At 39.6% G+C, this 25,225-nt stretch overlaps 2 protein-coding genes across 13 annotated transcripts in view; one reads left to right on the top strand and one right to left on the bottom strand.

Annotated features, from left to right (window-relative positions):
• SPAG1 (sperm associated antigen 1) overlaps positions 1–6,439 on the top strand; it is a 45,589-nt gene extending 39,150 nt beyond the window's left edge. For all 3 annotated transcript variants that reach the window (XM_054191328.1, XM_054191330.1, XM_054191329.1), the window contains 3 exons: positions 2,623–2,787; positions 4,734–5,096; positions 5,244–6,439. In XM_054191328.1, the coding sequence (XP_054047303.1) occupies positions 2,623–2,787; positions 4,734–5,096; positions 5,244–5,375 (660 nt within the window). In that variant the 3' untranslated portion in view covers positions 5,376–6,439. The remainder of the gene's footprint in view (positions 1–2,622; positions 2,788–4,733; positions 5,097–5,243) is intronic.
• A 5,518-nt stretch (positions 6,440–11,957) lies between these two features.
• The window catches only part of RNF19A (ring finger protein 19A, RBR E3 ubiquitin protein ligase), a 67,017-nt gene continuing 53,749 nt past the window's right edge, over positions 11,958–25,225 (bottom strand). For all 10 annotated transcript variants that reach the window (XM_054190911.1, XM_054190910.1, XM_054190906.1 and 7 more), the window contains 7 exons: positions 24,285–24,429; positions 23,565–23,727; positions 19,157–19,271; positions 16,903–17,064; positions 16,023–16,236; positions 14,603–14,746; positions 11,958–14,215 (listed from right to left, as the gene is read on the bottom strand). In XM_054190911.1, the coding sequence (XP_054046886.1) occupies positions 13,525–14,215; positions 14,603–14,746; positions 16,023–16,236; positions 16,903–17,064; positions 19,157–19,271; positions 23,565–23,727; positions 24,285–24,429 (1,634 nt within the window). In that variant the 3' untranslated portion in view covers positions 11,958–13,524. The remainder of the gene's footprint in view (positions 14,216–14,602; positions 14,747–16,022; positions 16,237–16,902; positions 17,065–19,156; positions 19,272–23,564; positions 23,728–24,284; positions 24,430–25,225) is intronic.

Genomic DNA, 25,225 nt, shown 5'->3' with positions numbered 1-25,225 from the left:
ACCTGATCGTCATTAATGCAGACTTACATTGCTCACATCCATTCTGAATGTGACTGCAAATCTCATGTTCCATCACTTAAACCATGTCATTCTTTTTGTCCATCCCTCTGTTTGTTCCTCTTCTTCAGTGATGTTAATTAGCCTCTACACTTCATAATTCTTTCAAAGCAATCCTTACCCTACCTGTCATCTCTTACCTGCTGTTGAATTATGAGCTTTACACTTCTGTTGGCTCATGATGGCAGCTATCATAATCTATTTTGTAATAAATTTTACCGGTGTCTTCAAACAAGCATCCTAAGTACTTTCTCCCATGTTGCTCTTTGTAACTGGAGGTGGTCATTCCAAACATCTACCAAATATCAGCAGTGCCCATCAAATGAATACTTTCCTCAGACCTCCATTATGCTTCATGCCTCAATAAAAAATTACCTGGCTGTCTCTCGGCTTCTCGGCTTATAAATCACCTGAGGACAACCTGCCTGTGCTTAGCCTGTTCTCATCCAATGTTACAATTCCAAGTGAAAGTTGTAGGAACCATGGGATCTTTCGTTAGGGATAATTTTGTTCCTCTGTTATAGTAGCTATGAAATTTTAAAAGTTTGCTTTGATTAATTTTGAAAGCAGGTGAAAAGTCTTTATTTCGTGTAAAATCTTTTCTGTAACTGTACCAAGCTACCTGGTGTTAATCATCCATAACCTTATGTTGTTGAAGCTGATAACAAAAAAAAGTATAAATATGAGCAAAGGTACATAGTGATTCTACCAGTCAAAAAAAGGGAATTACACACTAGTAAAAAATGTCAAGAATTGGAGAAATAACTTCTGCTTTTTTGAATATCCTAGAAAAAAATGTTATTTTTGTATTATTGAAGACATAACCTGAAACACATTTTTCATGGATTCCTCCAGAACAGTCTGATCTGGAGATTCCCAAAATGTTTTGTTGTGGTTGGATTTAATGCCTTCATTATTGCTAATTTCAGGGATGTGAGTGATGCATAAAACCAGATGAAGCAACAAAAGTGATTTGAGGTTGACAAATGACTCTGTAATGAAAAATTTTAAGAGCTAAAAGCGTGTAGTTTGGCAAAGTCCTAACTAAGCCGGGAAGTGGTATTTTTATATAACTATCCAGATATTTAACCACAAAAGCTGCAGTGGAATTTAATGTAGTAAATGAAGGGGTTTTTATAGATTTACTGAGATGTAGTTAAGGGAAGATCAGGAAAAAATCACGCTTGTGTGATGAATTAGGCCTGTAACATAGGACGCAGGACCCCAGACTGCATCTCCTACAGCTGATAGTCCAGTCTCTTGCTTTGGGTGCAACCATCTTGTATGATTTTTGTTGAGAAGTCTGTCAGGCTGCAGTTTCAAATCCAGGAGGGTTGTTTGTTTGCTGACCCTTCTGCTTGTTTTCAGAAGTCTGTTCCAGAATTTCATTTCTCTGTAGTTGTGAATCTTCACAACTGTAATTCAAATGGTTTAGCCTTATTAGCTGTTTTCTGATGAAAGCAGTCTGCCCCCTTTCTGCATTCATTTGATAGGTCTAAATAATTCTAGTTCTCTTGTTCTTCCTTCATGATATAGCAGACTTCACTTACAGGCTTACTGCAATGTCACTGCACCTTGAATACTGGTCATCAGTATTGAACAAAAGATTCCGTGTAGGAAAGAGAATATGAGTGACTTGTACACTGGTGCTTTTATTACAGCTGAGGTGCTGAGGAAGTACCTCAAATGGCACATGAGGATTTTTTTCATGATAATACGAATGACTTACAGTAACACTATGATACTGCTTGAGAACAGAAGAAATACTGGGTCCCTCACACAAAGAAATTGTGTTGATCTTTTACTGTGTGCATGGTCTTCTACTATTTACTGCTAGATTTCATCCTTATTTTTGATACTCCAGCCCTCAAGGTGTCTTGATTTTTCTATGTGATAGTCCAGTCTTCCTCAGAATTGATGCTACTAACTTTATCTCTCCAGAAAATTTAGTCTAAAAAATCGTGATTCCTAATGTCAAAATTTGAAATAAAACCATTAAACAAATGATAAGTCTGATTATCGAGGAACTTTGACCTAATGCCACTGTCTCGCTGTGTTTGTCTTTCTAATCCTGTTTATCCCAGAGTTCGTAACATAATCCAAATCTTCTCATGTATTACCAAAAATTTCAATTCTCAAACTTTAAGAGATGGTCTGTGGGATTGAAGCCCACGAAGATTAGATATATTTTTAATCTAAGCGTGATTTAACTCTCTCTTATTGGCAAAGCAAGTATGCAAATTGTTGATTGGCTCACATTGTATTAATCTTGAGGAAGTTTTGCACTGTAAGCAATTATGCTTAAAAGCAGCAATCTTCAATAATCTATCCTCTGATACAGAATTCTGTTTCTCGGAATAAATTATTTCACATTACATATTTAATAGGGAAGTATTTAGTTGCAAAATAGTAACTTAAACTCATCTTCAGTTTCCTTTATTCCCTCTAATGAAATTACACCGTCTGTATTTAGATTATTTTTGTGTGCTTAATGTCAAGATCCTAGCATTTTTATTTTTCTAATGATGTGCTTATGAAAAAAATAATTTTCCCATCTATTTACAGAATTATCAAGCCAGTGTTGATGATTTCAACAGAGTACTTCTAATAGATCCGAATGTTCTTGAAGCAAAAAATGAACTAGAGGAGGTAACCCAACTGCTTAACCTTCACAGCAGTGCTCTACCTGGCAGTCAACAAAAGCAAAGGAAGAAAATAACCATACAAGAGGTATACCTGTTCATTTTTAAAAGCAGGCAGCACAGAAGCCACACATTTTAAGAGATAGTACTAAAGCTTTTCTTTTGCATTTCTTAACTCTGTATTTTTTGGGGATGGGGTTGTATTTTTCCTGTTATTTTGAGGGCATATTGGAGGAATCTTCCATATGATGTGTTCAGTGTCCATTACGTTCTGTAGTAAAGCCTGGACTGCTTTGAAGTGTATTCAGAACCACAGCAGAAATAAGAAAAAAGTGCATTTAGACCACTCTAAACTTGAGGATATGCTCCTTGTAAACAAAAACTACCTGTTTTATGAAATGTGGCTGTTAAATAGCAATTTTGCTTTTAAAGTCTGTGCTACTCGGGAAGCCTCCGGGGCTATGCTGGCAAAGGTTCGTTGTCAGCAGGCGTGCTGGCTGTTCCTGTGCTAGTAGTAAAGTTACTGGTCTGAAGGATGAAACCCTGCCTTAAAGAGCAAGAGTATGGGTAAAACATCTGTAGGATCTTATAAAAGAAATATGTGATATGTTATGTACTGGATCAAAATGTTAGCCTTGCAGAGATCTGGGTAGAATTAGGCGATGAAAGGATTTTCTCAGTCATCAGATATTTTTGGATTGTAGCTTTGCTGGTCCTTTAAGAACGGGGTTTTTTTTTCCTTTTCATTTTAAAATATATAGTTAAAACACATAGTTATGACTCCATAGAGTGATACTGTAATTTGATAATGTACTTTCAAAATGGTGATATAATGGAAACTGCAATTATTAATACAGAAACAATTTGTTTTATTGAAACACTTCACATCGTCACGAGTTCATGGGATTTTATGTAACTAGTGTAAGCCGGGTACAGTGTTGGTTAAGCTCTGAGTTGCGACAAACAAAGGGACCTGGGGAGTGTTTGGAGGAGGTTTGGGAAGTGACTGCATTGTTCAGAGACCAGCTAACTACATTACTGGCAGTGGTAATTTTTCCAGGGGTGGGGCAGGAAGCATTTGTTTGCTGTCATAATTACAGCTGCCCCCTTAGAGAGCCTTCCCTGTCTTATCTGCTGTAGTTACAAGGTAGTTCTGTGAAAACAGACTGCAAAGAAGAGCAAGGAAAATTTGATTAGAAGCTGGGATTTATGAATATTATTGCATTTTAATCGTTATATATAAGACAGTCAAGATTTCTCTCTTGATACTAAGGATTGTTTTAAAAATAGAACAAAATGTCTATAAGCCCAATGCAGTATTTCCCAAAAATGACTAGTCTAGTTCACAGCACAACACTGTACTATGCAGTACAGTATCTTCAGACTTTTCAAAAACCTTCGCCTCTGTTGAAAAGACCACGTTCAGTAAGAATTTAGTCAGTTTGTACTAATTCCACAATGCTTGATAGCTTGAAAAGGATTTTAGCAAATGTAGTTGAACCCATGGTTAATTTTCTAGTAACTGATTCATGAAACTCGGTACAGGCTGCAAACTTGGGAGAAGTTAAGTGGGTATTCAGGCAGTTAGACCATGCTGAGCTTTCTCCTTCCGCAGCAAGACTCCCAACAGCAACCTGATATAGCTGCTGCGTTACCCGTACTATTCTGAAGGCACAGCAGTGAAATGAAACATGGGTATCTGGTGACTTGACTTCAGTTCTGCTTGTCTTCTGCAGCGTCACGTTTAATACATCATCCTTAGCTTTCTCCCAGTGGTCCTCGGTTGTCTTTCTACAGTGGAGTGCCAAGCAGTGAAAGGAAATGTAAACTACAAACCTTTAAAGATGAATTAGAGAGGTACTATTCTGGGGGGAAGTAGGACATAAAAGAACATAGGTGCCTTTCTTTTACAAAGAGTAAAATGGTAACTTTAATTTAGTGACATTATTGATGGATATAAGCATGCAGTTTATGAAGGTTCAGGTTATCTGTATGTCCACATTAAAATGATTTGTCGCCATTTTCTTTGTGAAGGTGACTGATGAACAGGAAGAGTTTGCTACATCAGATGTTGTGACCGATCATGTTGCTTCTAACGAAGCAGTTCAAAAGAGTGTGCCACCGAAGACCTCTGAGAAACTGCATATTTCTGAACCAGCTAATGCTTATGATTTTGGTCAGATTATAAATGCAGTGAATACCAATAAGGATAAAGCTGCTTGTGCAGATCTTTTAACCATTACTGATCCAAAAAAATTGCCAGTGCTGCTAAGTAACAAACTTGAAGGAGAAACCTTTTTGATTTTTATCCAGTCGTTGGAATATTACGTAGTTGGAAAAGATCCTGGCCTTGTATATCAGCACCTTTTCTACTTGAGCAAAGCAGAAAGATTTAAGGTAAGAACCTAGATTGAATGCATACTTAAATTGAAGAGAAATCTAAAGGACATTTTCATATCTTAAAAGGAAACAATGCCCTGATTTTTTATCTCTGCGAAATTTTCAGTCAACCTGTGCTAATTATAAAATAATCTGTTTTTTCAGGTGGTGCTGGCCCTTCTTAGCAAAAATGAAAAAGAACAAGTTCAGCAGCTGTTTGATTTACTTTCAGAAAACCGGAATAATCAGTACTCTTTGGAGGATCTTGAGAGCCTTAAAACGGTTTATGAACTTTAAGAAGTTAAAATTCATTGGTTGCATGCATACAGTTCATGTTTATGAGGTGGATATATGAATTCTGCAGACTTGCATGGGTTGAAATTGGTCTTTACCCAGACTGTATGAACTCTATTTTGTTTTGACAGCATATGCACATTTAATACTTGCTGCTCTCTTTTCCTTGTGGTTGTATACATTTTTAATCTCTCAAATTTAATGCATGTCTTCGTGTTCGGTAACAGAGTTCATGTTATTTGGCGTACTGATTTTATTTAGACTGTGTTAACTATATATATATAAAAAAATATATTTTACATTATAAATATATAATGTGAAATATCTTGATGGTACGATAGATAATAACACTTTTAGTCATCACTTGTTATACCATTTTGTGAGTTGTATGTTCTTGTGATAAAGAAGTGTCTTCAAGATAAACGGGTCAGTTAGCAATAGCTTTGCTAAAATGAGTTTACAAAAAGTATTAACGTTTTTTAGATGAACTACTAGAGGCCATCTGTTTCTTCACTATCCCTGCTCTATACAAAACAGATTTAAATATTTTTGGTGCAATACAGCTTCGCAGCAAAGGTGAATGGATAATGCATTACTTTGTCCTGGAACACTTTGAATCAAAATAATTAATTGTTAAATAAATGGGTATGTTTTTAAAATTATTAACAAGTGAGTAATTTTAGTGCACAGAGAATTATTTTTTTTCTGTGGTTTGCGTGGCTTTTGGAGTGACAGTGGTAAACAGGAGAAGTGACTGCACTTAGCAATAAAAATATTTAACTCTTGAGTTTTGTAATCAGATTATTTAAAACACCAGCTATTTCTGTTTACAGATGTATGCATAAAGCTAAAAGTAAAACCATTTTGTGGACCAGTATGATTATTTTTTTTTATTTCAGGCAGTACTTATGTTTTGTATTTGATTCTGACAAAGCTCCTTTTTTCAAGATGAAGCTTTTAAATTTTTCAAGTACCCAAATGCCTTCTTTGCACATGTGATATAAATGTATATCAAACTCACTAGCACTGCAGAAATATTAAGAATGTTGTTTTAATGAAAATTTTTCTCAGGTATATATTAATTAAAAAAATAAATTTTTTTTCTTGAAAAGTACAAGTATGGAATTCTCTTTTCTGGTTCTGCACTCTTTAAGCTTATAATTCTGACATGTGCATTATGAGTTTTGTCTTGGAGTATGGAGAATGAGGCTTTTAATTCCTAAAGCACTGTCAGTACAACTGATGGTTACTTTTTTTTAAATGCCCCCTTCTTATGAGATTGTCATGTGTTCAGGAGAGATCTATCGCTCGTCTAACTTGTGCCTAACCGATTACACTTAACCGACACAGGGACAACTTCATTCTCCAATTGTGGGGGAAAGGTATTCACATCCACTAACTTCGGTGTTCGTGATTTCAGTCTTTTTATTTTTTCCACGGCAGTTTAGCATGTTCAGAGCAGATACATTGTATGCGTGCAACTTACTGACATGGTGTAGAAAACTTAATCAATTTTGATTTAGTAGAGTTTAGAGTGTTTTTAATAACAATAAGTTGGAGGATTGTATTAATAATATATGGATTAGGAAAAAGTTATTTTGGTAAAAGAAAGCCTAAAAAACAGCTGTGTAATTTTAAAATAGTCTTAGTTGCTTGAAAACTGTAGTTGAGTAAGAGCCAATGTCAAAAGCCACCACATCACAAAAGCTCTTGATGAAGTTAAATCTTTCTCTGTGCCACCCAAAACCCCAAGGGTTAAAAGCTCTTTAGAGATCTAAGCAGCAGTCTTGACTGCTAACATTTTTATCTCGTTTGTATAGTTTGTTTTGACAATGAAGATAAAAATCAGAATCTTTGCAGCAGTAAACCATAATAAAAATATAATTTAGTAAATTTAAGAGACAATCAGACATTATTGAAAAGACAAAAAGGCTTTGAAAGACCAGAGATTGTCGGAGCGTTCTTGACAAATCATTTATCTATGAAGAAATAGACAAATGGTTTTTCATAGATGGGTATACAGTCTCGCAGGTAGTATTAGGACAGTATTAATCAATCCCTAGCGATTAAACTAGAAACCGAGAAGTAGTGCAGGGGAAAGGAGTCCAGTAGTCCAGGAAGGTGCCTTTTCTTGTAATACCTTCCAGCTTGAATGTCAGCTGAAACAGAGGTTAACTCAGTTTGAGGTAAAAATGACAGAGACCAGCAGATCAGGAAGCTAAAATTACCCTTCGTTAAGATGTTCTAAATGGAGAACTGCAGCAATGTTTGTGAGTGAAGCTGTTACCCAGCCAGGGGCAGGGAGCCGACCTCCATACCCTCATGTGTTAATGCAGCCAGCCAGGTAACAAACATCCCCATTTGAAAAACCTGCACTTTGCCGTGAAGTCACCCATCTTCTAAAGCGAAGAGCTGCTGCTGAGTCTGTTCTCTGTTCGGGGGACAGTAATAAGAGGGCAAGTTTGGCTAGAAAGCTTAAACTCAGTCCTAACGAAACGCTGGGCAGCAGGTGGGTTTTCGCTTTCCCTGTGATGAGTTTGACCCCCTTTGGTTTAAGGCGGATTGAAGGTTTGGCTGGTTGAGTATTTAGACACCCCTCAACCTACCCCAAACGCTCGTTAGGAGGCAGCTCCTCTGGTATAGCTTGACACTGATCTCAAATGATGATCCAGTATATTCCCAGCACTTGTTTTCAAAATTTTTTTAAGCTCATTCACTTTCATGAAGTCCTGCGTTCCTGGGACTGCCCCCCAGGTTGGGCCTACGCTCCCAGCAGATCCTGGGCACCAGCCCCACTCTGGGAGATGTCCCAGTTTCCTCCAGCACCTGAACCTTGTTAGGGACACTGCTGCTGATTTGGCCTGAACAGCTCAAGCCAAGGCCACCAGGCTCCAAAACCTGCACCTTTTGTGGGGCAGCATTACACCACTGAAAATCATTTTAGAGGTGTGAAAGGGAATATTTATTTCAGGTGTTGATTTCCTAAAACCACTCCGCTGGCAGGTAAGGGCTGCCTGAAGGTGTCCCTCTTGTCTTAGTCTGGGGAACATCCTCAGGGCCAGAGGGAGAAACCTCTGAGCCCTCAATAGTTGCAGCATAACAGCAAAGGCAGGATCACCTCACTCAACAATAGCGTGGACAAGGCAGGGGGGGGATCTGTTTTGTTTTATTGGTATTGGTTCTTACATCCTTTTAAGAATAAAGTTGTTTTTTTTTTTTGTAGACAAGGGCAAGAGAATCTCAACTGGCACACCTAGCTTTGTGGCGGGGAGACCCAAATGGCAGCTCAGTGCTTCTCTCTGGGACTTGTCACTCACCCCCTCAGCAGTAACATCCACCTTTTTAATAAAAAAAAAAACAACAACAAAAAAAAAAACCCCCACAAAACTACAAACAAACCAAAACCCACAGTGATACCTGCTTTAGGAGGAGAACGTTGGTTACTCAGGTGAGGGGCGCAGGCCAGTGAAACGTGGTCCCGAGGTGGCCATCAGCTGGCCAGCCCCAACACAGCAAGTGGCAGAGTGACACTAACGCGTGCAGCCGAGCTGACCAGGCGTGCAGGGACACGTTTGCTCATGGACACAAATCCCTGTTTTTAATGCAAACGGAGAGATGGGGAGTGTCTTTCTGTTACCGCTGAGAAGGTGGCTAGTGGGTAGGGAATAGAGCGTGCCAGGGAATGGGGGTTGGCGCTGGTGTCATTTTGCTCCTTTCATCACATCTTTGAAGTTTTTAGTCGAAGCCAGCTCCAGGTAGAAGAGAGCAACAGTAAGAGGTGCTACCAGGGATGAATACCATCGTGGCGCGGTTGCTTCTCTGGCCAAAAAGCTGCTTTAATGCAGAATCCTCACCAGCGCTCGTTTTGCTCTCCCTGCGCAGTGGCACAGGCAGCGGAAGCCGTCGGGAGCCCAGCTACAGCCAACCACGCTCTGCGCTCATCTTACTTGAGAAGGTTTTTCCACTCATCGCACACCGCTCTGCTCTGTATAACCCACTTGCACAAATACAGAGCTACTCTTTGTGGCTGCCGGGCTGAAGGATTTTAGACTTGTTCTTCGCAATAAACAAATACATGTATTTTTGAACAGCAGGGAGCAAGACGCCTTCTCCACTTGTAAATCAAGATTTATGACCTGAGTCAGTGTAACTCCGCTCACCGCCCGCAAGCTGCAGCCACCCAGGAGACAAAGGGCAGGCGGCCGGAGCTGGGTATCAAACCCCAGTGGGGTATTACATGTCACTTACCCATGAGTGGCCATCATTCCCTGGGTCCCTGTTTGCCTCCCCGCTGGGATGTAACACGTTTCAGCGCGAGACGCAGCCTCCAGCCGCAGCGGGCAGGGCACCGGTGTCACTTCCTTGCAGCCGGGTGCTATTTCTCAGGTCCTGCTTTCTAAATGCCACCCTCGTAAATAAATTCAGCAACACGAGAGTGTTTTTGCTAGTAAGTGAGAGGGATTATAGAGGGATAAAGTGCCCAGGGCACAGCATGCGTTCAGAAATGTTGAGCACACAGCCTGTGAGGAATGGGCAGCTCGAGCCACACAAACCCCCCCAGCACTCACTGGTCTGGTGTCTAAACCCAACCGCTCTAACTGCAGTTGGTGTGAGTTTTAATGTCCTTATTGTGGGGATGGTGAGCAATAATAGTCCTTTTGTCAAGCCGGCTCACCAGGAGCTGGCGAAGGGAGAGCTGTGTCTTGTCAGCCTGCTGGCTTTGCCCGGCACCGCGATTTCTGCAGGTTCCCGTGCGCCGGCAGCGGTCACGTCTCAAAGACACCCGGTTGCCTGGCCTGGCGCACGAGCGAGGTGCCACAGCAGGTTCACGGTTGTGGTTGAGCTTCCAGCTGCTGCGAGGAGGCTGGATTTTGTGCAGGCGGATATCTGTTCCCTCTGCTGCCTCAGCTGAACCTGAAACTTCCAGGGAAGCCCAGTGCAGCTGTTTGATCTCATTTCAGGGATCAGCCAGAGGCTGGCAAGGGGATGCTCTTACCCTGCAGCGCTCCCAGGCACCTCACCTCCTTCGCCTGCCCCGCGGGTCCCTGGCAGCTTTGGTAGTGAGGGCAGCATTCACACAGGAGAGCAGGACAATGCACGACCACGTCTCCTCCTGGGGGAGATGTGGAAGCTCTTCATTCGACATCACATTCACCCGACCACAGTTTCTGCTCGGCTGCCTCAATTTCACCTGAATCAGATGGAATATTAATATTTGTATCTTTTCCTCCCAAAGCAACACTCGAGGAAAGAGGATGTCATGTAGCTTTTATCCCTTTACACTCAAAGAAACAAGAGTTTTAGATGATGTGACTGCCAGAAAACAAGATGGCAGTAGGCACAGGCAAATAGTATTATTCCCAAGGGAGGGCTGCCTCTGGTTAGCAGGATCCACACCAGATCCCAGGCTGTGGCAGTGGATCCACTAAGAATTTCTGCCATTTTAAAAATAATAATAATAAAAATAATCTTTAGAAAGACCACTTAAGGCTCTAGTTGCACTTTGATCAGTCCCCACCCAAGGCAGAGGCATCCAAAGATGTTGGTGCCTTTTACAGTGATGTGCTGTCACCGCTCATCTGCCAGGACACATGGAAGGTGATCTCCTGCCTCCTTCAGCTCCCTGCACCTGTCCACCTCCTGCCCCTCTCCCCGTGTTCGGCACCTTTTCTTTTCTTGAAACCTCCAGTGCAACATCAGCAAAGGATCTAAAATCTCTCCCCGAAACACCTAAATCAAGCAAAGTATTATTAGGAAGTTATTTTTAAGTTCACTAAATCCAGTCAATATTTTTCAACCATCTGCTTGGTTATCCTTACAAAGCCTTGCTACCCCTTCCAGGGTACGCTATGTTTCACTCCTCCCATTTCTTCTGCCATTGGAAATGGTATAAACAATGCTCCAATTGTAGCTTTAGAGTTGACCCAGCATAACAATTACCCTCCTGTTATTCACTCCGATATAAGTGTAGCTTACGTATGGGCTTGGGATGAAGCAGATCCAGCTATTTCATCTGTACTGCATCCCAATCAGCCTTAGTTTCTTACTTCGAGCCTGTCACGATGCAGGTGAGGAACTGAGCCTAATGACCGGGCAGCTCAGCCAAGCACAAAATACCGGTTGTTACCCAGAAACTCCGCAGTGTTTCTGAACGAACTTCTTACAGAGCACGTAAGTCGAGAAAAGCATCGCTTCACACGGAGAAAGCAGAGTTTGCGTTCAGCTCAGCAATGTGAGCCTGTCCGCTCGGACCAAGGTGGTGCGATTTTGTTTACAGGGTAATATGCTTATGCCTGAGCCACATCCTCTCGGAAAACCATTTACTGTCCTCCTGCCATGGAGGCAGCTCGGATTGCTGTTCTGTCAGATGGAATCAGGTTGAAGTCCTGTACAAAATGCAACTAACGTTAGATCTTCTATTTCAAAGTAGCAGAGCATTCAACTTCCAAAGCAGACCTAACAAAGTGAAAGTGCTTAAAGGCAACAAGAGATGACAGCAGCCCGCACCTTACTGGGAAAAAAAAAAAAAAAAAGCACCTTCTGGGAACATATGCCATTTTTTTTTAAGGCTAATCAGCACACTAAAAGGACCACTAGAAGTCAGTATTTAGACATTTATTTCAGATATGCAGTTTACACGCATATTATTGAGCAAAACTGAATTGCAAATATACAAATACTGTAACAAGCATTACCAAATAACATAACTGGCACTAGTGTTACAAGCATATTACCAAAACTGGTGAGGATAAGTCATGGAAGAGGACTGCAGCTCATGGCATTTTCTTTTTACCCAACCAAACTTCCAGTAGCACCATAATGGCAATACATGAAACAAGACAGAACATCGTTAACTGTTATTCTGATATTCACAATTATTTTTTTTTTTTTTTTCATTTTAGTGAATTACATCGCAAAAAAATGGTAACAGTGCAGGCGCTTTGGCCAACTTCAGCTTGTGTTCAGCTGTACATCTTCCATACGCAAAAGAAAAAGAAAAAAGCCAGCATATTTGGAACCCATCTTTGCACTTGGGCAGTCATTGCACTGCACTTTGATTCTGGGACTGAAGATATGCATGTCTTGCAAAGAGATGTCGTGTCCACTAAAGCCTGAGTGAGTCTTTGGTAGGCTAATACTTCAGTATTATGATACATTTATCTACCACAGTCATTTTATTCACTAGGATTTTCTTTTGCGATCCAAGGTGGCCAAAGAGGACATTCTGGAAAACATTACAGTAAAATCCTCCAACGACCAGGCACTTCAAACCCAGTCTTTTCCAAAGGCACCAAGAATTGATGGGGCACCATTTTTCCCCCCTAATGAAAGGTGACTGCATCTGCTTTTCTACGATGCTTATAAATCACTGGATTGTTATTTTACAGTTTTTATACACTATATAGTAGCCTTGTCTGCTGCACGGTTGGTTGCATGAATAAATAAGTAACCCCACTGTTCTTCACAGGTGACGCCTCCACTCCACCATATATTAAGTACCAATTTCTTCTGTTTCAAAATTACGTAAAATGCCATAACCTCGCTCAAAGTGTACACACATACAAACGCTTCTGACACAGGCTACATCCCTCGGAAGATATGCGGTTCATTCTACATGCATTCTAAATATGGCGCGTCCAGTTACCAAACAAAGTTATCATTACCAATATTCACTGTTGAAATATGTTTGTACAGGTCTCTGCAAAACTTTTGCTTCCCTTAAATAGAGTTCACACAAGAATGGTTTTAAGTCACTAACGCTCAGCTCACACCCATTTATCCGAAACCCCATGTTTTCCAAGTGAACAGTGCAGCACGTATTATTCATTTCAGCATTTAACATATTAAGAATTTACCAATTTTTATCTAAATACATCAAGAATATGCTTTCAAGCAAAGTTGTGGCAAAAATACAAAACATGGACGTATTTGTACTGCTGTAATGCACTTGGTTAAAGCCTTCATGTCTCTTCACACAGGTCTAAGATCCACATGAAGTATTTTGCCTTATCGGACAAGTATATATAAAATGCAGTTGTATCAAAACCTTGCTTCTGCTGGTCACCTGAAACTTAGGGAAGTCGCATGTAATTCAACCAGCTTTCAGACAGGGTTCTTTAGTGGTAAGTATATTTTTGCAGCACTTATAGGCTTAAATTTCAGTCTGAATAGCAGTGCTTAATTCCACAGCATGTTGTGAATGGTTGTTGTTTGTTTCTTTCAGTGCTTCACCAACACCTAAATCTACATCTGTCGAAGATCCATTATTAATGCTTTCCTCAGCAATGTAACTCAGCTGTGGAACATCAGTGCTTGGGGCTGTTGGAACAGGCACAGGGACTCCACTTGGCTGTGGAGAGTTTTCCAAGCGATCATTTTCCACCTCTGGGAGAACACTGACTGTGGTGAAGCGAGTATGATAGTCGCTGGAACCGTGGCTACAGGAAGTTTTCATACTTTCCATATCCGAGCAGCTAAACTCAGAAAAATGACTTGAGTGAGAATCCGCTACAGATGGAATGCTATCGCTAAGAGAGGGAGAGTCAAATTCACTGGAGTTTGTGCTTTGTTGTTCCAACAGCTGAGCATCCATGTCCTCTCTTGTCTCGTTTATCTTCATGCTACTCTTCTTTCTCAGTTTACCTTTACATTTTTTTCCTGCTGTTGTTTCTTTGGACCACTTGGTGGCACTAGATTTGCTTTCTGGCAAGCAGGCTGAGGAACAACAGGCATTACTACGACCTGCAGCGCTGCTGTCATCAACACTACTGCTTCCGCTGTTGTGTCTGAATTTGGCTGGCTTTGATTCAATATCCACTTGCACTTCCATACTGTTGCCTTCCCTACAAGAAGAAAGAATCCGTGAGTGTAAGTGGTCACCTAAGACAAGCCAGCTAACCCAGCAAACCAAACTCTGGCTGCTTTCCAAGATACACAGCAAAGAAAGTTAGAGATTTAGATTTTTTTAGAGAAGTTTAGTGTTTAACCAAAAAAAACAGCCCAAAGAAAAACACAAAGTCTGAATGACCAAACGCTTCACTGAGCTACAGCAAATTGTGGTGTTCTTTGGAAATAACCTTGGCAAAATCTAAGTAGTCACATGTAATTCAATTTGTAGCAAAATCTGCAGTTTCAAAGGGTAGTCATTAAAGTAGAACAGCTGAGGCATGCTTAGAATATTTTTTAAGGCAAGGCTTATTAATCTTCTATTTTCACCACATTTCTCTTACCTGTCCAAAGGGATGTAGGAGTTCAGAATGGATCCTGCCATTGCTTTGGTACTGGCATTGTCACTAACCGTTCCCAAGCTAACTGTGCCAGATTCTCCACTCAGACTGTACCGCTCCTTCTGGACATCTGCTTGTACTTCCAGTCTTGGGAGAGAAAGTAAAGAGTTGCATGTACTGCTACTACAGTTAAAGCACACTAGTTGAAAATTGGTGTCACCTTGTAGAGTTTCACCACCACTCAGTAGTAAGTTTGTCACTCCCGTACAGATGTGCGTATTTACCCTACTGAAACAGGTTCTCTCTTGCCCCTGTCAAAAATGACTTTTTTAATCAAAAGCCAAGAACACCCCGAAGCAAAGCCACATTAATTTCCCAACAAAGCAAAATGTTGCATGTTAAACAGAGCTTCTGGATTCTTTCCTCCCTGAGATTTACAAGAACAATTTCCAGGCTTAGCTACAATTCTTCTGCAGATAGTGTACTGTACTCTAAAAATCGAAAAAGCAATCAGAAGGGTACGTAAATTCAAGACATATTTCCCATGTTTCTCCAGATGCAAAATTATTACTGATGAAACAACAGGCAGAAAGCTGTGTTCTGTACTCTGCTTTATATTGTATTGTTATCAACTGCAACAGGAATAATAGAAACCTGAGCAATCCTAAATTGGGCTGAACAGGTAAGCTAGAAATTGAATTATAAGCTTTTTTCCAAATGCCTTGTTTATCAATGTTCTGACAGTGAATTAGAAGGGTTTGTTTTGTTTTGTTTTCCACTCTCAGCTCTTTAAAGAGGATAAGTATTCCTCACTTAGCAGCCGCAACTTGAAACACCTGTCCCAGCATACGGGAACCCTTGATGCTGCCCTGCACTCCTTATTTTATATAGCCTGGACTTCCAAATTACAAAAGAAAATGAATAGTGTTAGCACTTGATTTAAGGAGCAAATTCCGTCCTGAACCCTAGATGTTAATAATCCTTTCCAGACATTCCCTTCTCTTCAGGGTGCAGGACAGCTAACCAACAGTAAGGCCCTAATTCACAGGAGGCACTGAGCACTAAGTGACAAGAAGTTGCCACCTCAGCAAGGCCAGGTGCCCAGCTGCCTCCCCTCCTGCCTAAGTCCATTTTGAAACCACCCTAAGGCACCTCCCTCTGACTCCTGGGTCACAGGACAACAAGATCTCAGGACCCATTCAGCCTAAAAAAAAAAAAACCAAACTCTTCTTTGAGGATTGTAGTCTGGCAGAATCTCTTGGAAATCAGCAAGTTTGTCACAGATGAACTGTGTCTATCTCCTAGAGACAATTCCTTTTAATAGGGACCAATTTAAAAAAATAAAAATCAAAAAACCTAGTTAATACCACTTCCTCTGCTTACACGTAGAGCAGGATACTGTGCAGTAGGAAGCAGCTCTTACCTGTTAAAGCAGTTAACCATCGCACTTCCTGAGAGACTCCCTGTTATACTAGCCCCAGCCAGGGCCATGGTACTGGCAGTTTCACTTAGGTTGTCTCGAATGGCTCCTATTCTGTCCATGTGGCTACCACTTGCACTCAAGCTGCCAGTCAGTCCTCCGACGCTTCCTTCACCTATGCTGGGGTTGTGACGTGCCTCTGCTACTGAAGTGGTATCTAGACAGAAATAAAGACGGCTTGTCAGTCATGGAAGCAAAACTTCATAGTTTCTAGAATGTGACCGTGGAAACTGTTCCTGAAATTATGCTGAGAAAAAGAATTTATGAAACATACTGTGACAAAAAGATAACTTTGTCCAAAAAAAAAAAAAAGGGACTGTTGAGTTGCTATAATGGTTATACCTGATATCACATACTTAAGATACCAAAAAGTTAACTATCAACAGGACAGGTAACATGGAGCCAAGAAAACAGAGAGACCTTACCACAAAGGATACTGCCGTGTAATTAAAATAAAAATAGCACCAGATGAGCATTTAGTTCCCCCTATTATAGATAAGAAGAAGAAAGCCAGCAAACTTCCACAAACCAGTATTCTGAAAAAGCAGCATTAATTTTATCTTAAAACTTTTACCTATGGAAAAGGCTTTACTGGAGTCTGGCTTTGATTAAAATGGGCAAGAAAGGCTTTAATGCTTGTATCACAGCACAACTCAAACACAGAGAAGCTGTCATCATCTGAGAGCTGGTCTTTCAGCAGCAACTGGAGGTAATCCTAACTGTATTGTACCTCTTCTGCAAACAAGTAGTCTAGTATCTAAGGCCATCAAATATAAGCCACGAAGCCCAAATTTATAGAAAATGAAACACACAATTTTCTTACCTACAGCTGCATTTGTTCCACCAACATTTATATCATTTTCATCATCAAATTCTATCCGGACACCTTTTCCATTGCCTGCTGACACACCGCAGCCCCCACTTCGGCAGAGGGAAATTGGAACAACTCCATACACATAAGCCAGCATAATAGGAACACCAATACCTACAGAGGAAAGTACAGTATTTCATTAAATGTGACTTATATTTTTGGAGCCTCTCATAAAAGCAATTTCATTTTCCATGATTAACTTAGTATTTCGCACTTGAAAGAAAATCCGGAGGGAGCAAAATTAAGAAATACTGGTAAATCACTATGGTGAAAAAACAGGAAAGTACTTTCATCAGGCAGAACATCCTCTATTAACGTTGGTACGCAGAGAAGCTTAATGCTTGATTAATTAATATTTCCAGTATGTCCATAACATCTTTTACAAACAAAATGAAAATACTTTAAAGGTTCATATAAGCTCCATTGGGGACTGTAATAATGTTCCACCTGAGAAGCAGAAATAGCAGAGATCTATTTCAAATGTTATTCAATTAAAAATGAATTCTACTAATTTAATAAGGGGCTTAATTTTTGCATCCACTCAAGTCAGACAGGGCTTTGCTATCAATTTAATAGGACTTTACATTATTATTACCGTGGGATCTTTCATACTTATTGTATCACACTGATTCAAGTTAAAAAATTTTTGTTATACAAGTTTTCCTTGAAAGTAAATAATTCTGTGGAGCAGGGCAGCAAGAGTTAAGGGAAACCAGTGAAAGGAACTACGGACTAAAGCACACGCAGATATACACACATCCACCCCACCACTTCTAGTGGACTATGAAACTTACTCCTTCGGCACATGAATTAAACCTTTGCTGATGGAAGTACACAGAAGGTACAGAGACACAGCAGACTGAAAAGTGGCAAACTGGCACGTCCTGAAAAAGCCAGGACAGAGGCAGACCCCATGCAAAGGCTCCTCAGCCTAACCTAAAAGAAGGGTTCCAGTTACAGGAAGTTCCTTTCACTAGAAATTTCTCCGCATCCAAGGAAGAAATCCATATTCTTGAGGTCATTATTTTGGAAGCCATATAATGCCCTGAGACTGGAGGCCGTGTGTTAATGGCAATGGGGCAAGAGCAAGAACTCCACAAAATAAAATCCAACTGCTTTCCCTAAAAAGCCAAGTTATCTCTGGTCAGAAATAAGAAACAGCTCGAAAGAAAGAGGTAAAACAGACCTATAAATACATCTGTGAGACTTTGTGTCCCACTACCTCTTTAGCAGGGATCTGGCACCACAGCTACATGAGAACAATGCAATGCAGACACACACCGGAGGCAGTTTCATGACTCGCATATCTGGCTTTGCACAGTGGTCCACCATTATTAACAAGCAGTTTTAAGCCACAGCTTCATGCCCAATTTAAACCATCGCTTACTAAAAGCGGCCCTGTCTTCCTGAGCTCACAAATTCCTCTCTGAGCATTACTTCTAGCACAAGGGGGACAACTGCACGCACAACTGCGTGATGAATCGGATCAGGGGACTGATCCGGCCTAAAACTAAATGATGGGTCTTAACGTGAATCAGTTATCCACGGCAGCTTACTCCGCAACTGTAAAGATGCCTGTGCTGCAACAAAGGAGAAGCAAGGCAGCACTGGGCATGTCCACTCCTTTCAAAGAAAACCCAGGGTTTGTTTACAGGGATCTTGAAGTTACATGGTAAGATGACAAGTATTTTGTAACGTACAGCCAGATTTTCCTCAACTGCTATCCTCAACAATCCCTGTGAGAAAGAATGTGATAGAATTCAAACTGACTCCCAGAGCATAACAAATAGCTTGACAACGACTGTCATGCTAGGTGTAAGAGACTGTTTTTCTTGTGCGGAGAAAAGTTTGATATGAAGTTATTCAAATACAAACAGACTCTGTGGCAACAGTTTTTTCTTGGTCAGTCATTTAAAAGGGCTTTCAGTACTTCAGTTTTAAAAGTCAGATATGACAATGAAACTTCAATTTGCAAGATAAAAATTATTTAATTCATTTTAATGCAGCATTTCCTGAAGTACTGTATTCTCCTTTCTGCCCCAATAAATGTATAACCTCAGATTCCTCATTGTCTCTTCACCTACAAAGTGTTCCTTCACCTACAAAAGGAAACTATAGGACTTATCTCTGCTGTTTTATTCATGCGTGTTTATAGAGTTCTGGTGGCAAGGTGCTACCAATACACAAAACAGCAGCATTTACTTACCTACAGTTACTGCAGCTACAACCGGAGAAACAATTACAGATAAGGTTACACCACCTGCTATAGCCAAGTTTCGCTTGTGCTTTGAAATGTCTTTGCCTTCATATCGATTGTGAATCTTGAGAGAAGAAAAGAAAAGGTTTTTAGAGTATTATCATCATCAATAATACATTGCTGCAAGGATGGAAGAACTGACATATAGTACTTTGGAATCTGTACCCCATTCTCTTCCAGAGAGACCCACATTCTATAATCACAGTTTACTCCTTATAAAGAAAATTTACACATTCCCCAATTTTAGGAAAATTCTTAAAGTCTGAAATCCTCCCATCCAGCAAGTAAGCATTTACTTTCAGCCTCAAGTTAAAAGAGCTAAATCATTAAACAAATAAACAAAAGAAGCCTGTTCAATCATTACTCCAGCTTACATGGTTAGGAAAGATAGACAATTTTGAGGATCAAAGAATTACCGCATCTGATCAAATTGACACTTCTTATTCCCAGCCATCTTTCCCCTGAACAACACTGGGTGAAACTTCCACAGATTATTAGATCTATGGAAACAGAGGCTGACATAACAGAGCCATGAAAACCTTGTAGAAAGGCAGCCTTCACCAAACATAGCCTGGCAGGGGGGCAGAGCAAGAGCTTCGTTGCTCTGGCACCCTCTCGTGACAAGCTGTCGAGACAGGAAATATTTTAGCAAACCTGAGTTTTAGCTGTGCTACTGTTTACCGAGGAATCTGCTAACCAAAACCTTTACTGATGGTTCAACTCTGCAATAACTCTGAAATGTGACTGCCTCAAATTTATCTGCTGCAAATCCTGTGTGAACCTGAAAGACCTCTGAAGATCACTGTTTCACAGAGATTTCACACTTCATGAATTTCATTTACTCTCTCTAGGAACACGGCTTTTCAGGGATATATGCTTCATCTGTCATCGCGTTTGGTTAAGATGTAATTACAAAGGAACAATAGGTCACTATCTTAATGGTTGTCATAAGGCTAAGTTAATCCTCACTACATCTAAGGGGGAACACAAAGGAGTCTTCAGAGGATAATCGCAATATTTTTATATCAATATGCTACTGCAAAAAAAAGCCAAACCCAAAAAAACCTAAAAAATGAGCTGGAATTTTTAGTAAATGTTGTGCTTTCTAAATTGTAATTTCAGGAAGAGATGTAGTAGGATAGCTCTCATTTTGGAATAAACTTAAAGCATTTGTATGTGTTCAGGCAAGACAGGCAGGGAAAGGGCAGAGAAGGCACTGCACTTCGTTTGAAGAGAATACATTTACTTGCTCTGAGGTACATTATACAAAAAGCAACACAGACTAAGGGAGCACTTGAATACAGAATATACCTATGGATTAAAAAGGAAAAATCAAACATGAACACTCTCATAGTACAAGCATGTAAGAATTACAAACCCAGGAAGATCAGGTTTCATATGGCTCTGAGCAATTAGTAGGATCATCTCAGGTACTGAATTTTACTGTTATGGGCAATTTTAACTACCAAAAAAAAAGGCATATGACACACAAAGAGATCTATAAAGCCTACTGGATTCCTTAAAGATAAAGCAACAAAAAGGAACGGAAGGAAGTGATTACAGAGAAGAAAATTATTGAAAACATCAAGATAGAAGGTTACATTGGAAGGAATGACAATGAAATAAGAGACTTCAGAATATTGAGTAAAGAACAAAGAATATCCAAATAAAAATACTGGTCCAGAAGAAGAGGGATTTCAATAAATGCAGAAAAACTGTTAGGTTAACAAGACTTGTATCTGTAAGAAGGGAGGACTAGCACTTCCTTAAGGAAACTATCAGAGCACAAGCACGAACTCTTCCAATGCAGAAGACAGACAGAATGTTGTAAAAGAACAACGAAGCTTCCTTTACAGAAGCAGCAGCATTAAGAAAATAGAAAGTAGGTCAGATTACTATGAATGGGTACAAAGGAACAGCATGAGGGCGTCAGGACAAAATCAGAAAGGTTAAAATAGAGGAGACAAAAAGCAAAGGACATCAAAGTCAACAAGAAATTATTCTACAAGTACACTGCTAGTAAGAGGAGGACCAAAATGGATCATTCTGCTATTTAACAAAAAGGAAAGACAGCCAGCGGATGAAACTGGAGGCCTGTTCATTTTTTTTTTTTTCCTTTCAGTTGCCACTAAAGATCAACTGTGAGCCCTGTGACTGGTGACAAAGGAGTAAGATCTGTAGGAAAACAGCAGGTTAGAGTGTTCTTACATGAGCTGATCTGAAAAAAAAAAATCTCAGCAGGCCCTATTTCAGAGCTACTAACAATAATTTTTGAAATTTATTATTCACTGAAGATGTCTAAAAAAAAAACCATAAGGAAAACTGAGGAATTTAAGACCAAAGAACTGAACCTTAGTTTCCTGAAAACTGTGAACTTATAGATACCAGAGCAAATGCAGGAAATAAAGAGGCCACACTGATTTTTTTCAAGTAGAAGTCACATTGATTGAATTTTCTTCTGTGACAAGATAACTAGCCTTGAGGATGAGGAGAAACAGATGTCACACACTGACTTGAACAAAATTTTGGTATTTTCTTGTATGACACTCAAAAAGGTTGTAATAGTCCATCTGGGCTAGAGTCTGTCTGAAAACAGACTAGAGAAATCTACTATTAACTTAACATAAAACTGACGGAAAACATCTGAGTTGACATTAGGTTTTTTCAGTCCCCAAATTGCAACTCTTTACCCTATACTTTTTCCAACAGATATGCCCTAGATCCAAGAGTACTCAACATTGTCATTAACCTGGAAAACGGAAGGAAAAGAATGTGTGTGCTGAATTTCAGGCCAATAAATACAATCTGGCAGGGTTGCAAGAATGCCAGAACTCATACTCTTCTTGAGAAGTTGACAAAGTGGCCTGAAATGACTAAGATGCAGCACAATGGTAATGAGTTCAAGACTACTCTTAGGAAGAGACCAATTGCCTAATTACTGATACGGTGGAGAACGCTATGTGTTTTAGAGCACACAAAATGAAAATAGCACATTGTTGAGAAAGAGGTAACTGGCAGTTATATGCACAGGATGACCCTTTCATTTAACTCACCAGTACTAATGCTTCAGCTTCACTGCTATATTGAAAATGGACAAAATCAAAGGCGGTATGAACAACCAGAAGGAAGTCCAGAAAAGAGGATGAGAATTGGAGGTCTAAACCAGTGTGTTTTCTTGACAATTTGTCAAGAAAAACTGGAAATGCTAGGTTCGTTTAGAGATAAGAATGAAAGTGGACTTAAAAATCATCAAATATGTAATGGGATATGGCAAAGCAAAAGGATTCTTTATGTCAGCTGAAGACAGGGCAATAAGAATTTAGTGTAGAAAGAGCAATGGATATTCTCATGGGGCTGCCCTCACAGTCTAACCTTTGAGACTTTACCATGAATACATGGGGACCAATCCCAAAATCTAATGAGAAAGGCAGAACATGCAATAGTAATTCAAAGCAGGTAACTGCTGCCTTCTTCCTCTTATCATTTATAAGGCTGCAATGACTGTACGGACTAAGACAAAACAGAATAGAAAGGTCAAAAAATAACTGTAGTAGAAGGTAGGAGTACTTGCTTGAAAGAAAAGGATGAAGAATAATACAGTGGAAGAGCTACATCCCTGGACTTTTTGTCTAGCAGCAACAGCCCATAAAACACTCCCCCCCTCCCTTTTATCCTAAATTACACATAGGAGATGTAATTATCTTTTGTTTTCCTTGCAATTTGTCACTTTATATTAAAAGATATCTGTTCTATTTTTGAAAGGAAATACATCAACTGCCTTGTGATTAACATGGTCATTTGTAGTCGATTCCCACAAACACTAAAATAGACAGATGCTGCGCTACCTGCACTGAACTGCTCCACATCCTAGACTGGCCTAAGGCAGTTAACAAGCTGCTGAGTATAAATGCTTAAATGTGTGCATGCACAAACCTATACTAGCAGAATTTTATACTAAAATACTGGTAACTATCTGCTTCTAAGAAAAATAAGGATTTTCATTTTGCCTTCCTCTCCTCTGAATATTGTTTAATTCTAAGGGAAAGTAGAGGTAAAAAAAAGAGCGATTTTGAAAAAGTATGCAAGAACTTCCATTGCAAGATGTAGAAATTGGAAATTGTTTGGTGTTTTGCTCTGCCTGTTTTAAGAAGAACTACATTCTTAAAAACACTGCTTCTCCTTCCTGTACAATTGAAACAAACATCCTTAAACAATTCAGGGGCTGGTTTGTTTGCTTCTTGGTTTTTTGGTTTTTTTTAAGGGCTGGTGAAGATAGCCAACTGAATGTAGTATTGCCCAAGACGTACAACGAAGAAGGTAAAACCTGAAGCATGTTAGGAGCTGTAGCACATTTTACCTTACGTCCCACATACACGGGAATTCCAATAATCATAGCAGGAATAGCAATACCAGCGATTAAGGCAATTCCTACAGGAGCTCCGACAAGCGTCCCTAGTTGCCACAATATTTTCTTCTTACGGCTCCATGGTTTCTTTCCCCAAAATGTGCAACCTGATGGGCTAATAGAAAGAAGTAAGAAAATTGTAAAGAACTTGTAAATACATCAACATAACTATACACTACTGAACTGTTCTCTAGTTACAAAATTATTGTTCTTAGGTTCAAGTTACAGATGTTTTGGATATCAAATCATCAGTTATTTCTTCGGATTTTTTGTTTGCCTTTACAGCATGTTTTGCAATATAAAAAGAAGCATATTGTATATGACCACATGCCAACCTGTGATTCACAGGTTGTATTGCTTACTACAAAGACAATACAGCAGTATTAAGACATCAATAAAAATAGTGGGTATGTTCATCTAAAGCAGTTCATTTATTGTGCTAAATACACATTGCATGCATGAAACTTAGAAAAATATTTTAAAGTAAAAAATAACAAAGCACTGATTTAAATACACACATTGAAAATTAACTTCATTCTCAGATACAGACACTTCAACTGTGATTCTCTACTCCAACAGGAAGAAAGCCAAACTTACAGCACCCAGGAATCTACTTCGAGATACTTTAGAAAACAAATTACCAACCACATAGATCTTTTTTCTTAAATGTACCTTAAATAATGTAAATCTGAGATCTCTTTCATACACAGCCAACAGAATTCACAGCCACAGACAGCACAAGTCATATGATTGCAGCTTCCATCATTCATTTTTATTATATAAGCAGCACAGCGTGGGCATGGCTTTATGTCATCAGCTGTTTAAAAATGAATATTAAGATCATATCAGTTCTTCAGACAAGCAGATTCAATCAAAATATAGACATACGTTTGGGAAAACTGATTGAGCCATTATCTGAAAAAATGAAGAAGTGTATTATAAGTTTGCTTTACGAATCTTGATTTGGCAATGACTTTATAGCTGTTTGCATTTGTAAACCTTGGACCAAGTAAAACTAATGAAAACAAGGCATATTAGATCACATTCAAGTAATTGAATAGTTAATGCATACACTCTGTTCAAGGTTTTTCTAAATTTAATGCAATATATATTAGTCGGACATTAAAAATGTATGTTAATACAGGACTGATAATATGGTCTCTTTAAATATAATCCTCTTCTACATATCATGCTGTTATGAATCTTTTAGTCAAATATTCAGTCTCCACCCTGTTATTTCTTCTTATCTTAAATCCATCTCCCCTTCCACATTAAGTGCATTTCTTTGGTATCACCAACCTCCTCAAGTCCTTTTCACAGCCCTAATTACTTAATCCCTAGGAAAAAATACTGCGGTAAAAAGAAAATTCTGAGGGCTCTCCTTGTTCTCAAGTCAAATATTGAGAAATGCAGTTAAGTGACTAGCTCTATCATTAACAAACAAGGGGTCATCAAGCAACTGCAAAATACTTGTAAATTGACACAACACAGTTGTGATCTTCATTCCTTCACATTACTGCTTAGCATCTGCGCTTTGGGACAAGCTATTGACTCAGAGCAGCAGAAATAACTTGCAGCTCCTAGGGCAGAAGTCCAAGTTTACTGCCTCTGTG

This window comes from Rissa tridactyla, chromosome 2 (assembly GCF_028500815.1).
Source record: "Rissa tridactyla isolate bRisTri1 chromosome 2, bRisTri1.patW.cur.20221130, whole genome shotgun sequence".
Lineage (NCBI taxonomy): Eukaryota > Metazoa > Chordata > Aves > Charadriiformes > Laridae > Rissa > Rissa tridactyla.
The sequence above is the reverse complement of the archived record's forward strand: the minus strand, read 5'-3'. Positions and strand labels throughout refer to the sequence as shown.